This window comes from Microcaecilia unicolor, chromosome 10, assembly GCF_901765095.1.
Source record: "Microcaecilia unicolor chromosome 10, aMicUni1.1, whole genome shotgun sequence".
Lineage (NCBI taxonomy): Eukaryota > Metazoa > Chordata > Amphibia > Gymnophiona > Siphonopidae > Microcaecilia > Microcaecilia unicolor.
In genome coordinates, this window is record NC_044040.1 from 123,385,425 (window position 1) to 123,399,658 (window position 14,234).

The window sequence follows — 14,234 nt, forward strand, 5'->3', positions numbered from 1 at the left end:
AATTTGGAGGTTTGGAGGCCAAATTGAGGGTGTATCCTTGCCGGACTATTTGAAGAACCCAACGGTCGGAGGTTATGAGAGGCCACCTTTGGTGAAAAACTTTCAACCTCCCCCCGACCAGCAGATCGCCCGGCACTGACACGTTGATGTCGGCTATGCTCTGCTGGAGCCAGTCAAAAGCTCGCCCCTTGCTTTTGCTGGGGAGCCGTGGGGCCTTGCTGAGGCGCACGCTGCTGACGAGAGCGAGCGCGCTGGGGCTTAGCCTGGGCCGCAGGCTGTCGAGGAGGAGGATTGTACCTACGCTTACCAGAAGAGTAGGGAACAGTCTTCCTTCCCCCATAAAAACGTCTACCTGAGGAGGTAGATGCTGAAGGCTGCCGGCGGGAGAACTTGTCGAAAGCGGTATCCCGCTGGTGGAGCTGCTCTACCACCTGTTCAACTTTTTCTCCAAAAATATTGTCCGCTCGGCAAGGGGAGTCCGCAATCCGCTGCTGGATCCTATTCTCCAGGTCGGAGGCACGCAGCCATGAGAGTCTGCACATCGCCACACCTTGAGCAGCGGCCCTGGACGCGACATTAAAGGTATCATATACCCCTCTGGCCAGGAATTTTCTGCACGCCTTCAGCTGCCTGACCACCTCCTGAAATGGCTTGGCTTGCTCAGGAGGGAGCTTGTCCACCAAGCCCGCCAACTGCCGCACATTGTTCCGCATATGTATGCGCGTGTAGAGCTGGTAAGACTGGATTTTGGCCACCACCATAGAAGAATGGTAGGCCTTCATCCCAAAGGTTCTAGAGTCCTTGCCCGGGGGCGCCGAAGCATGCTCCCTAGAACTCTTAGCCTTCTTTAGGGCCAGATCCACCACACCAGAGTCGTGAGGCAACTGAGTGCGCATCAGCTCTGGGTCCCCATGGATCCGGTACTGGGACTCGATCTTCTTGGGAATGTGGGGATTAGTTAGAGGCTTGGTCCAGTTCGCCAGCAATGTCTTTTTTAGGACATGATGCATGGGTACTGTGGACGCTTCCTTAGGCGGAGAAGGACAGTCCAGGAGCTCAAACATTTTAGCCCTGGGTTCGTACTCCACAACCACCGGGAAGGGGATGCCGTAGACATCTCCCGGACAAAGGCCGCAAAAGAGACTCTCAGGAAAAAGCTGCCTTTCAGGGGAGGGAGTGGGATCGGAAGGAAGGCCATCAGACTCCTCGTCAGAGAAATATCTGATGTCCTCTTCCTCTTCCCACGAGGCCTCACCATCGGTATCAGACACAAGTTCATGAACCTGCGTCTGAAGCCGTGCTCGACTCGACTCCGTGGAAAGACGGCCACGGTGGGAGCGTCGAAAGGTAGACTCCCTCGCCCACACCGGGTAGGCCCTTTTGAGGCCTCGGTTCGAGTTTTTTCTCTCCCTATTTTTGGTGCCTTTACCGCCATTACGAGTTTTGATTTCGCCGGCGTGATTTTTCTGCCCATGTCATCGAAGTCTTCCAGCGGCTTCAAGAAGTGCACCCAGTGCGCCCGGGTAATCTCGCTCACCGATAGGCACGCGTCGTGTCTTCAGTGTCTGGGGGCTGGGCACCGCCCGCAGGCCTGTAGTCTTTGCGCCCTTTTACAGAAAAGGACTCAGGTAGCGAGATTAGCCCAGTGGAACGTGTTGTTCTCAGGCTCTTCTTCGACAACAGCACCGGGGGCATTGAGTGCATTGACGTCGACAGCTTCAAGACCTTCGACCTCGGCATCGACTACCCCGAAAACAAAAGGAAACTTAGCTGGGCAAAAACTGGAAACACGGGAAAAAGGGGAAAAGACCGTAAAGGTCTTCTTCCAAGTTTTTTTTTTTTTTTTTTAAGCAAAAACAAAGACGCGCGAGGGTCAACTTGAGGGGCGCAAAACGGCGCAAACACGACCGTCCCGAGTGCAGACAAAAGAAGACTGACTAACACGAGCCGGTTTGGACGGGAAGACGGCCGCGCATGCGCAGTGCGCATCGGCGCGCGAGGACTAGCAAAGGCCTTTGCTAGTAAAGTGTTCCGATTGGAGGGGCTGCCGTGGACGTCACCCATCAGTGAGAACAAGCAAGGCCTGCTTGTGCTCGGAGAATAATTATTAACCTTTGCAGAACTTTTATTTTGAAATCCACCCCCCCCCCCCCCCCCCCCCACTCTCACTCCACAAGCCACCCCCCCCCCCCCCCCCCCCCCCACAAGCCAGCCGATCTTCATTCCAGTCTACTAATTCACATCAATTGAAGTGTTATTAAAATACATACCTCTACCACCTCGGAATCCTCCTCGGCCCCCACGGTCACCAAACCCTCCTCGGCCTCTTCCTCTACCACCACCATGGTCACCAAAACTGCTTCGGCCTCCACGAGGACTGAATCCTGGAATAGTAGCCACAATCAGTACAATAAACAAGATATAAATGTCAACCTTGTTCTCTAAAAACTTCCTTAGATTCCGTAGCTGCCTTGAAGGATTGTTTGGTTAGTTGCCTCTCTTCCTAACCCACACCTTGCCCTGGTACATGCCTGAACTGAAACTTCTTAAAATTTCAGTGCATGCAGATGAATGTGCTTAGAGGAAAGATGGCTCACCAGTAAACCTCTCACTGTGCGTCTTTCCAAGCACAATACAAGTCTTTTTTTTTTTTTTGTTACATTTGTACCCCGCGCTTTCCCACTCATGGCAGGCTCAATGCGGCTTACATGGGGCAATGGAGGGTTAAGTGACTTGCCCAGAGTCACAAGGAGCTGCCTGTGCCTGAAGTGGGAATCGAACTCAGTTCCTCAGGACCAAAGTCCACCACCCTAACCACTATATGAATTCTTTCTGTTTAAAGTGAAATGTTTTGCTACTTTCAATCAACTTTGCTCTATTGATAATGTTGGGTTCTATCTGCCCTCTTTCCCCCCCCCCCCCCCCCCCCCCCCCCCCCCCCCCCCCTGCTTTGTAAGTTTTTTTTTAATTTTCTGGACAATGTGAGTCAGCTCTGTACCAATTTCCCTCCCTTTCCAGTATTCTCCCCTACAATATACACACATCATAAATTGGTTGCAGCACTTTCTAGTTTTTCTCCCCTATCTTACATTGGTTTTATGGATGCACTGAGTTTCAGTACAACAGAGTTCTCCTCTGGATGGAGCTCCAGCATACTCACTAGACGAAAGCTAGTCCTCCCTCTTGGGTCATTCCATGCCTAGTGGTCTAAACCTTCCCACCATCATGTTCTCCAATTTTGTTCAAATTTTATCTGTTGCGCAAGTCAGGTGTTAAACAAAGTTTCCCAAAATTTGAGGTCTCTAACTGCAATAGTTACAGATCTAGACCCCCTTTTCTGAAAGGTTCTCAGTCCATGAGCGCGCAACATTTACCAAAATGCCATTTTTGGGGTCTAATAAAATCCAAACATTTGTAAGAATGGCTAAAAAATTCAAATCCTGTACAGTTTTTGATGCTAATCCCGATGAAATAAATTTTTACATTATGGATGCAAAATCCAGTTAAACAAGTTGACAAAGTGTGCATTAAAATTGGTCGAGACTCATCAGAACTTATTTGGACCAATATTCAGACCGTAACAACTTCCATGCAAACAAAGATGCGGACTTGAAATTTTGAACAAGCATTATGCTTGTGCTGGATATCCCAGCCGAGTGACTTGGCCGGCCCTGGCATCGACGCACCCAGGCAGAGAGCTTCACCTGAACGTGAAGACCGAGGGGCTCGGGAGAGGGGATGACCAGGACCAGTGAGTCGAACCTGTTACACGATAGTCCACGGACGACCCCCTCCAGACCGGAGTCTTGAGCCCCACGAGCCAACTGGACAGGAGCTCGGGCGGGTCGACGTGGATGGTCCACCCCAGCGAACTGACTTGGGCGTCCCTGGCATCGACGTACCCGGGCAGAGAGCTTCGCCTGAACAGGCCGAGGGGCTCGAGAGAAGTGACGACCAGAACCTGTCCCACGATAGTCCACGGACGACCCCCTCCAGAGTGGAGCCTTGAACCCCACGAGCCGAGCGCCGATACACTCCCGCAACCCAACACCAAAGGCAAGCGAGAACTCGGGCCAAGCGGATTGCGGAGGAGGTAGAAGAGCATCGGGAGGGAACAACCACCACCAACGGGTCAACAACGACCGAACGGCACGTAATCAGCTGATGACCCGCCATTGCCCTCCTCAATGCGACGCACGCCTGCAGCCTAATACCGACAGCGAGGAAACCCCTGGGCAAACCGACGAGAGCACCAGAAAGCGCCATACGGAACTGCACACAGCTGATTAATAGCGGATGAAGGAGGCACGAACAGCTGACCGCTCCGCAGACATCCTTCCTGAAGCAACCGACCACTGCGAGCCCATCACAGCCCACCACTACCAAGGAGACAAAACTGTTCCACGTGGCCAATAACGCTCTATGAACTATGGACTATACACTGATCTTCTTGACCACATCCCCTGGTAACAGACTCCAGACTTCTCACATCAACAATCGCTCCATCCAACGGCAAGTAATCCAAACGGTCCAAATCGCCTAACATCCCCCGATCCAGATATCCTACTGCAAGTATATGCTCTCTTTCAAAACTCTTTTCACACTATACTGCAATGTTTCACACTCATCTGAAACATGTAAGTCCTTTACACTACTAAAAACCTTCTAAATGATGGAAATTACATTAATCAACACACCAAAGTATAAGAGATGGGAAAATTAGGTTCTTACCTTGGTAATTCTTTCCTTTAGTCATAGCAGATGAAGCCACTACATATTGGTTGTGTCCATCAACCAGCAGGGAGAGATAGAGAGCACTCAACTTTTCACAGTGCCTCATGGCCAGCCAGCTCCACTGCCTCTTCAGTATTTGAAGCTTCCAAAGCAGTATGGCAAACCGCAATGGGAATAACATGAACTTTCCTCACAAGGGCATGAGCACATCCTCCTGGAGGGAATAAACTCGTTCTCCTTATTGTATAACTGGAGGGGATACACGCAACCTCCTGGAGGGAATGGACTCATCCTCCTATAAGTGAACATGAATCCTGAAGACTGTTTTCCAATTTTCTCCCAAGGAAGGAACTTCAGGAAACAAGAACAGAACCTGAAAAACAGATTCACAGCATACAGACAATCATACAGGGAGGGCTCATGGCTTCATCTGCTATGACTAAAGGAAACAAAATTACCAAGGTAAGAACCTAATTTTCCCTTCCTTGTCATCAAGCAGATGAAGCCATTACGTATGGGATGTAACAAAGCAATCCATATATAGGGTGGGAACAGGTAACACCACGCGCTAGCACTTGTGCTCCAAAACGCACATCCCTCCTAGCAGCCACATCCAGCCTGTTATGTCAGGCAAAAGAGAGCTTAGAAGCCCATGTTGCTGCACTGCATATCTCTTGACGAGAGTGCGCTCCAGTTTCAGCCCAAGAGGAAGAAATCGCTCTGGTAGAATGCACCTTAAAGGCTACAGGCGGAGACCGGCCGGCAAGCAGATAAGCTGAAAAGATTGAGCCAGCGGGCAATAGTGGCTTTAGACACTGGAGACCCTATGCGAGGACCTGATAGCAAAAACAAACAGATAATCATATCCTGAAAGAGATAGTAACTCGCAGATACTGCAGCAGAGTCCTGCGCACATCCAACAGGTGCAACTGCCCAAAAGATTCTGGAAACTCCTCCTTATCAAAGAAGGGCAAGAAAATAGGCTGGTTTAGGTGAAACGCTGAAACCACCTTAGGCATGAAGGAAGGCACGGTCCGAACCGTGACCCCGGACTCTGAGAATTGCAGAAATGTCTCTCTACAGGACAGTGCCTGGAGCTCTGACACCCGTCTCGCAGAAGTAATGGTCACAAGAAAAACGGCCTTTAGTATCAAATCTTTCTCCGATGCTCGCCGAAGCGGCTCAAAAGGAGAAGCCTGCAGAGCCTTCAAAACTAGCCCCAGGTTCCAAGCTGGACAGGGTGCTCGCACGGAAGGCCGGAGCCGAAGCACCCCACTAAGAAACCGTGCCACATCTGGATGAGCAGTTAAAGACACGCCTTCCACCTTACCACGAAGGGAGGCCAACGCTGCCACTTGCACTCGCAGTGAATTATAGGCCAAGCCTATTTGTACACCATCCTGCAAAAAGTCCAAAATCGGAGACACAGGAGCCCCCATGGGTGTGATAGCTTTTGAAGCACACCAAGACTCAAACTGGCGCCAAATCCTGGCATAAGCCACGGAAGTGGAACGCTTGCGGGCCTGCAGGAGAGTGGAAATGACTGTTTGAATAGCCTTTGTCCATCAATTGCGCCCTCTCAAACGACATGCCATAAAACCAAAGCAGCAGGCGTCGTCCATGGCTATCGGGCCCTGTGACAACAGGTTCGGTACCGGAGGTAAAGGAAAGGGAGCCTCCACTAGCATCTGTCGGAGGTCCGCATACCAAGGACTCCTAGGCACATCCAGGGCGATGAGGACCACTTCTCCTGGGTGCAGCCGAATCCGCAGCAGCACGCGCCCTATCAATGGCCACAGAGGAAACACATATAGAAGGCCCGGAAGCCAGGGCTGAGTCAAGGCATCCAACCCTGCCAAGCACGTGACTTTGGCATTTGAACTTGTCGCCATAAGATCCATCACGGGCTTGCCCCATTTGGCACATATCTGCAGGAATACTTCGTCTGCTAGTTCCCATTCTGCTGGAGCGATCTTTTGCCTGCTTAGATAATCGGCTTGCACGTTGCTCTGACCTGCAATGTGAGCTGCAGACAGGGACTGTAGATGCAGCTCAGCGGCAAATTTTTTCGGCTAACGCAGCCAGTGCTCTGCATTGAGTGCTGCCTTGTCGATTTATGTAGGCCACTGCTGTCGTGTTGTCCGACATCACTCTGACAGCCAATCCTTCCAGGGTCACTTGAAAGGCCAGAAGCGCCTGAAACACCGCTTTCAACGCCAGGTGCTTGATGGACCACTCCGACTCCTCAGGTGTCCACAGACCCTGGGCATGCTTCCCCTTGCAATGTGTGCCCCATCCCTTTAGGCTGGCATCTGTCACTACTAGACACCAATCAGGGAGCGCCAGCGGCATTCCTCGCCACAGCATGCTGTCTGAGAGCCACTACTCCATGCTGAGTCGGGTCACAGGGAGCCAAGAATGTCTGCATTGATAATCCTGAGAAACTGGAGACCATCTTTGAAGTAGGAAAAACTGTAGAGGTCTCAGGTGCACTCTCGCCCAGGGCACCACTTCCAAGGTGGCTGTCATCGATCCCAGCAGCAGGACAATGTCACAAGCTCGCGGGCGGGGCATCCTCAGGAGCAGACGGACCTGATTCTGAAGCTTGCACTGCCTTAGCTCAGGTAGGTATACATAGCCTGAGTCTGTGTCGAACCTGGCCCCCAAATATTCTAGCGATTGCGAGGGAGTCAGGTGACTTTTTGGCCATATTGACGACCCAGCCTAGAAATTGAAGTACTGAGACCACTCTGGCTGTAGCTTGATAGCTCTCTGTTACAGAGTCTGCTCTGATAAGCCAGTCGTCTAGGTACGGGTGAACACTGATACCTTCTCGCCTGAGCAAAGCAGCTACTACCACCATTACCTTCGAAAAGGTTCGGGGAGCTGTGGCGAGGCCAAAAGGCAAGGCCCGGAACTGGAAATGTTTTCCCAACACCTCAAACCTCAGAAACGACTGGTGCGGGGGCCAAATTGGTATGTGCAAGTAAGCTTCTTTCAGGTCTAGAGACGTGAGAAACTCTCCTGGCTGTACCGCAGCAATGACGGAGCACAGGGTTTCCATGTGGAAATGCCGCACTCTCAGGGACTTCTTTAATTCTTTTGAGTCCAGAATAGGGAGAAAACACCCACCTTTTCGCAGCACCACAAAGTAGATGGAGTATCGGCCGTAGCTGTGTTCGGCGAGAGGTACCGGGGACACGGCCCCTAACTGAATCAGACCTTGCAAAAAGTCTCCTCTACCGCCGCACGTTTGGCGGCAGAACCGCATCGGGACTCCACAAACACATCTCTTACTGGGGCGTTGAATTCTATTCTGAAGCCATCTCTGATCAGGTCCAGAACCCACTGATCTGAGGAAATCTTGGCCCACTCCTCAGCAAAGAGGGAAAGACATCCTCCGATGACAGGAAGTGAGGAGTGGGCCGGCAAACCATCATTGAGAGGGTCGCCTCTGAACTCCAGGCCTAGAGCCGGTGGCTTCGGAACGCTTGTCCGAGCGAAAGGAGTTCCTCTGCTGAAAACCAGGTATGAGACGTGAAACCAGCAGAACGCCCCGGGCGGTACCTTCTAGCTTCACGGAAGAGAGGACTAAAAGAGGAGTGGACCGCCTGGCCCTTGGAGGAAGGCCTCGGCCTATCTTCAGGCAAGCACTGAGATTTAGGATCTTCCAGGCCTTTAACAATTTTTTTTTCTAACTCCTCACCAAATAGGAGAAGGTCTTGAAAGGGCAACTTCACCAACCTTTGCTTAGAGGCCATGTCCGCTGCCCAATGTCGTAGCCAAATAAGAAGGCGAGGCGCCACTGCTACTGCCATTTGTTTACCCGAAGCTCTGACAATATCATAAAGGACATCATCCAAAAAGGACAAGGTCGACTCCAGCCGCGGAACCACATCCGAGAAGGGCTCCGCTCCATCTCCGGGCTGTTCCATTCTCTGTTGCAACCACGCCAGGCAGGCTCTAGCAGCATAACAACTGCATGCAGACGCCCGAACAGTAAGACCTGCAATTTCAAAGGACCGTTTAAGTGCTGCTTCCAGCCTAAGGTCTTGTATATCCTTCAGAGGAACTCCTCCTTCCACAGGGAGGGTAGTTCTCTTTGTCACCGCAGTGACTAGGGCATCTACTTTAGGCATTGCAAAGCAAGCCAAATGCTCCTCACGCAGAGGGTATAATTGCCCCATAGCCCTGGAAACTTTCAAAGGTCCCCCGGGGTCAGCCCACTGAGCGGAAATAAGCTCTTGGATGGAGTCATGCAAAGGTAAGCCTCAAGCAGGCTTTTTGGTACTAGCCATCCTAGGACTCACAGAGCAGGCCGTGCCACTGTCAGGCACTTCAATAGAAAGGGCCTGGAGGATATCTGAAATAAGCGCTGGCAGCTCATCAGGGTGGAAAATCCTCACCGCGGAGGGATCATCCAGATCCTGTGGTAATTCTGCACCTGACTCTGGCTCCTAAGACCACGAAGGCCTGCCAGAACTCTCCGAATCCTCACAGCCCGACCGGGGGAAGGGAAGAACGCTCTTGAAACACACCAGAGTTCAAACTGGTACCAAATCCTGACATAAGCCACGGAAGTGGAGCACTAACGGGCCTGCAGGAGAGTGGAAATTACCTTATTTGAGTAGCCTCTCTCTCTCAATTGCGCCCTCTCAATCGCCATGCCATAAGACCAAAGCGGCAGGCGTCCTCCATGGCCACCCGACCCTGTGACAACAGGTGCGGAACCAGAGGTAATGGAAAAGGAGCCTCCAACAGTATATGTCGGAGGTCCGCATACCAAGGCCTCCTGGGCCAATCGGGGGCAGCCGAATCCGCAGGAGCACTCGCCATATCAAGGACCATGGAGGGAAGACATACAGCAAGCCCAGGGGCCAGGGTTGAGCCAAGGCATCCAACCTGGCAGACCTCCGTCTGCCGAAGAAGCACGGGACTTTGGCATTGGAACTGGTCGCCATAAGATCCATCACTGGCTTGCCCCATTTGGCACATATCTGCAGGAATACATCGTCTGCTAGTTCCCACTCCGCTGGATCGATCTGATGCCTGCTTAGATAGTCGGCTTGCACGTTGCTCTGACCTGCAATGTGAGCTGCTGACAGGGACTGTAGATGCAGCTCGGCCCAGTGGCAAATTTGTTCGGCTACAGCTGTACACTGAGTGCCGCCTTGTCGATTTACGTAGGCCACTGCTGTCGTGTTGTCCAACATCACTCGGACAGCCAATCCTTCCAGGGTCACTTGAAAGGCTAGAAAAGTCAGAAACACCGCTTTCAACTCCAGGCGGTTGATAGACCACTCCGACTCGTCGGGCGTCCACAGACCCTGGGCATGCTTCCCCTGGCAATGTGCACCCCCAGCCCTTCAGGCTGGCATCTGCCACCACTAGGCACCAATCGGAGAGCGCCAGCAGCATTCCCCGCCGCAACATGCTGTCCGAGAGCCACCACTCCATACTGAGGCGGGCCGCAGGGAGCCAAGAAAGTCTGCACTGATAATCCTGAGATACTGGAGACCATCGTTGAAGTACAGAATACTGTAGAGGTCTCAGGTGCGTTCTCGCCCATGGAACCACTTCCAAGGTGGCCGTCATCGATCCCAACAGCTGGACCATGTCCCAAGCTCGCGGGCGGGGCATCCTCAGGAGCAGACGGACCTGATTCTGAAGCTTGCACCGCCTTTGCTCGGGAAGAAACACAGCCCAAGGCTGTGTCGAACCTGGCCCCCAAATATTCTAGAGATTGCGAGGGTGCCAGGTAACTTTTGGCCATATTGAAGACCCAGCCTAGAGACTGAAGGACTGAAACCACTCTGGCTGTAGCTAGATGACTCTCTTTTTCTGAGTCTGCTCTGATGAGCTAGTCGTCTAGGTACGGGTGAACCCAGATACCCTCTCGCCTGAGAAAGGCAGCTACTACCACCAATACCTTATAGAAGGTTCGGGGACCTGTGGCGAGACCAAAAGGCAAGGCCCGAAACTGGAAATGTTTTCCCAACACCTCAAACTGCAGAAACGTCTGGTGCGGGGGCCAAATTGGTATGTGCAAGTAAACTTCTTTCAGGTACAGAGACGTGAGAAACTCTCCTGGCTGTACCACCGCAATGACGATGCGCAGGATTTCCATGTGAAAATTACGCACTCTTAAGGACTTGTTCAGCTCTTTTAATTCCAGGATCGGGCGAATAGACCCGCCTTTTCGTGGCACCACAAAGAAAATGGAGTAGCGGCCTAGACCTTGTTCGGCGGTAGGCACCGGGGTCACAGCCCCTATCCAGCACAGACTGTGCAAAGTCTCCTCTACCGCCACCCGTTTGGCGGCAGAAGCGCATCACGACTCCACAAACACATCTCTTACCGGGCCATCGAATTCTATTTGGTATTCGTCTCTGATCAGGTCCAAGACCCACTGATCTGAGGAGATTTTGGCCCACTAGTCGAAAAAGAGGGAAAGTCTTCCTCCGATGACAGGAAACGAGGAGGGGGCCGGCGCACCATCATTGAGAGGGTCGCCCCTGAACTCCAGGCCTTGAACTGGCAGCTGCGGAACATTTGTCCGAGCGAAAGGAGTTTCTCAACTGAAAGCGGGCACGAGAAGTGAACCCAGCAGCACGCCCCGGGCGGTACCTTCTAGCTTCACGGAAGCGAGGTCTGTAAGAGGAGCGGACCGCCTGACCCTTAGAGGAAGGCTTCGGCCTATCTTCGGGCAAGCGCTGAGGTTTGGAATCCCCCAGACCTTTAACAATGTTTTCCAGCTCCTGACCAAACAGGGGAAGGCCTTGAAAGGGCAACTTCACCAACCTTTGCTTAGAGGCCATGTCCGCCGCCCAATGTCGTAGCAAAAGAGTGCGGCGAGCCGCCACTATTACAGCCATTTGTTTAGCCGAAGCTCTGACCATATCATAAAGGGCGTCAGCCAAAAAGGACAAGGCCGACTCCATCCGCGGAGCCACTTCAGATAAGGTCTCCGCTCCATCATCGGGCTGTTCCACTGCTTGCTGTAACCAAGCCAGGCAGGCTCTAGCAGCATAACAACTGCATGCAGATGCCCGAACAGTGACACCTGCCAAATCAAAGGACCGCTTCAGAGCTGAATCAAGCCTGCGGTCTTGAATATCCTTCAGGGCAACACCTCCTTCAACAGGGAAGGTAGTTCTCTTTGTCACAGCCGTGACCAGGGCATCCACTTTAGGCACTGCAAAGCGAGCCAAATGTTCCTCACTCAGAGGGTATAATTGCCCCATAGCCCTGGCAACCTTCAAAGGTCCCTCGGGGTCAGCCCATTGAGCCGAAATAAGCTCTTTGATGGAGTCATGCAAAGGAAAGGCTCGAGCAGGCTTTCTAGTACTAGCCATCCTTGGATTAACAGAGGAGGCTGTGCCACTCCCAGGATCTTCAATCGAGAGAGCTTGTAAGACATCTGAAATAAAGTGCTGGCAGCTCCACGCGGTGGAAAATCCTCACCGCATACGGATCATCAAGCTCCTGTGGCAATTCTGCACCCGACTCTGGCTCCTCAGCCCAAGAAGTTCTGCCAGACCCCTCAGAATCCTCATAGCCCGACCACGGGGGAGAAAAGGGGGGTGCGCCACACTCAGAAGGGGAATTAGCCCTTCTGCATTTATCAGGAGGTTAAGAAACAGGCAAAGCCAACTCCAAAAGGCCAGGAGCCACCGCGGGGGCAGGCAGAGGGTCCGAAGAACCCTGTGGAAGAGCTCTTTTAAGCATGTATGCTCTATGCAGCTTTAAAACAAAATCAGGGGAGAAAACCGCTCCTTCACCGCCCGGATCCTGCCCAGGGCTATCAAGCTCTATTATTAACCTCACTCAGAGGACCCCCCCCCCCTCCCCGGATTCAGGGCTTTCCATCGCAACGGAGGCCGCGCCATGTGGAAAATCCAAAATGGCATTCGCTACCAGCTCAGAGTGCAAAAGATCGCCGCTCACTATGCTTAGGCTGGCTCTACCGTCTGTACAGCACGAATTACAGAGCCCCGTTGCTGATTTGCGCTTGCCACATTTAGAACAGCGCTTTACAGTCTCCGCAGCCATCGCCGAAAACGGCGGTAAAATTCAAAAATGGCGGTTTGCGCAAAAAACGGCCCAATCGCGGGCCCACCCCAGAGGAGTCAGAAAACACTCTTACCTCACTAGACCGAGTATCACAGCTCCAGTCCTGCAGAAGAATCTCAAGAAAAAAAGGTAAAATTATGTATCATACCTGATAATTTTCTTTCCATTAATCATAGCTGATCAATCCATAGACTGGTGGGTTGTGTCCATCTACCAGCAGGTGGAGATAGAGAGCAATCCTTTTGCCTCCCTATATGTGGTCATGTGCTGCCGGAAACTCCTCAGTATGTCGATATCAAAGCTCCATCCGTAGGACTCAGCACTTAGAGAATTACACCCACAAAGGGACACTCTGCCCAGCTCACCACTGCAGAAACAGGGGAGGGGAATTAACCCAGCTCATCCCCACACAAGTGGGGGAGGAGAATCCGTCCAGCTCATCCCCGCGGAGCGGGGGAGGGACACCACCCCGCCGATGCGGGGGGGGATCTGGCTTATCCTGCAACCGCAACAGGAGCTGACTGACCCTAACACCGCCGAAGCGGGAGGGGTACAAAGCTGCCCTACAGCCGCACGAAGCAGGAGGGAGCGCCGGCAGAATTTAGGTCTCAATCCAGCCCCGTAAAACGGAGGGGAGATGAATGCAGCAGCTCACTAACACAAAATCGTCTCAACTCCTAAAGAATCCAATTGAAAAATCTTGAACACGAAGTCCTCCTAAACAGGAACTGAAGACTAAACTAGAACCTGAAATGCAACCAGAATAAACACAGTACAGATATCTGGGAGGGGCTATGGATTGATCAGCTATGATTAATGGAAAGAAAATTATCAGGTATGATACATAATTTTACCTTCCATATCATCATGCTGATCAATCCATAGACTGGTGGGATGTACCGAAGCAGTACTCACCCAGGGCGGGACATAGAAATCCCTGACCGCAACACTGAAGCACCAAACCGGGCCTCCGCCCGAGCAGCCACAGTCAAGCAGTAATGCCTGGAGAAGGTATGAGCCGATGCCCAAGTTGCCGCCTTGCAAATCTCTTCCAATGAGACGGACCCGGCTTCCGCCATCGAGGCCGCCTGAGCTCTAGTGGAGTGAGCCTTCAGCCGGATAGGCGGCACCTTCCCCGCGGCCACATAAGCCGCTGCAATGGCTTTCTTGACCCATCTTGTCACTGTAGGATTAGCAGCCTGCAGACCCTTACGAGGACCTGCAAACACGACAAACAGATGATCCGACTTCCGGAAATCATTGGTCACTTCCAAGTATCTGATGATGACTCGTCTCACATCTAGATATTTGAGAGCAGAGTACTCCTCTGGGTAGTCCTCCCTACGAAAGGATGGGAGACAGAGCTGCTGATTCGCATGGAAGCGAGAAACAATCTTGGGCAGCAAGGAAGGCACTGTGCGAATAGT

General features: G+C 52.3%; 1 protein-coding gene across 1 annotated transcript in view; it reads right to left on the reverse strand.

The window, feature by feature from the left end:
* Positions 1 to 14,234, reverse strand: part of LOC115478811 (rRNA 2'-O-methyltransferase fibrillarin-like) — a 393,169-nt gene that overhangs the window by 333,779 nt on the left and 45,156 nt on the right. Inside the window, 1 exon segment of the mRNA XM_030216419.1 lies at positions 2,271 to 2,384. Within this exon segment, the coding sequence (XP_030072279.1) occupies positions 2,271 to 2,384 (114 nt within the window).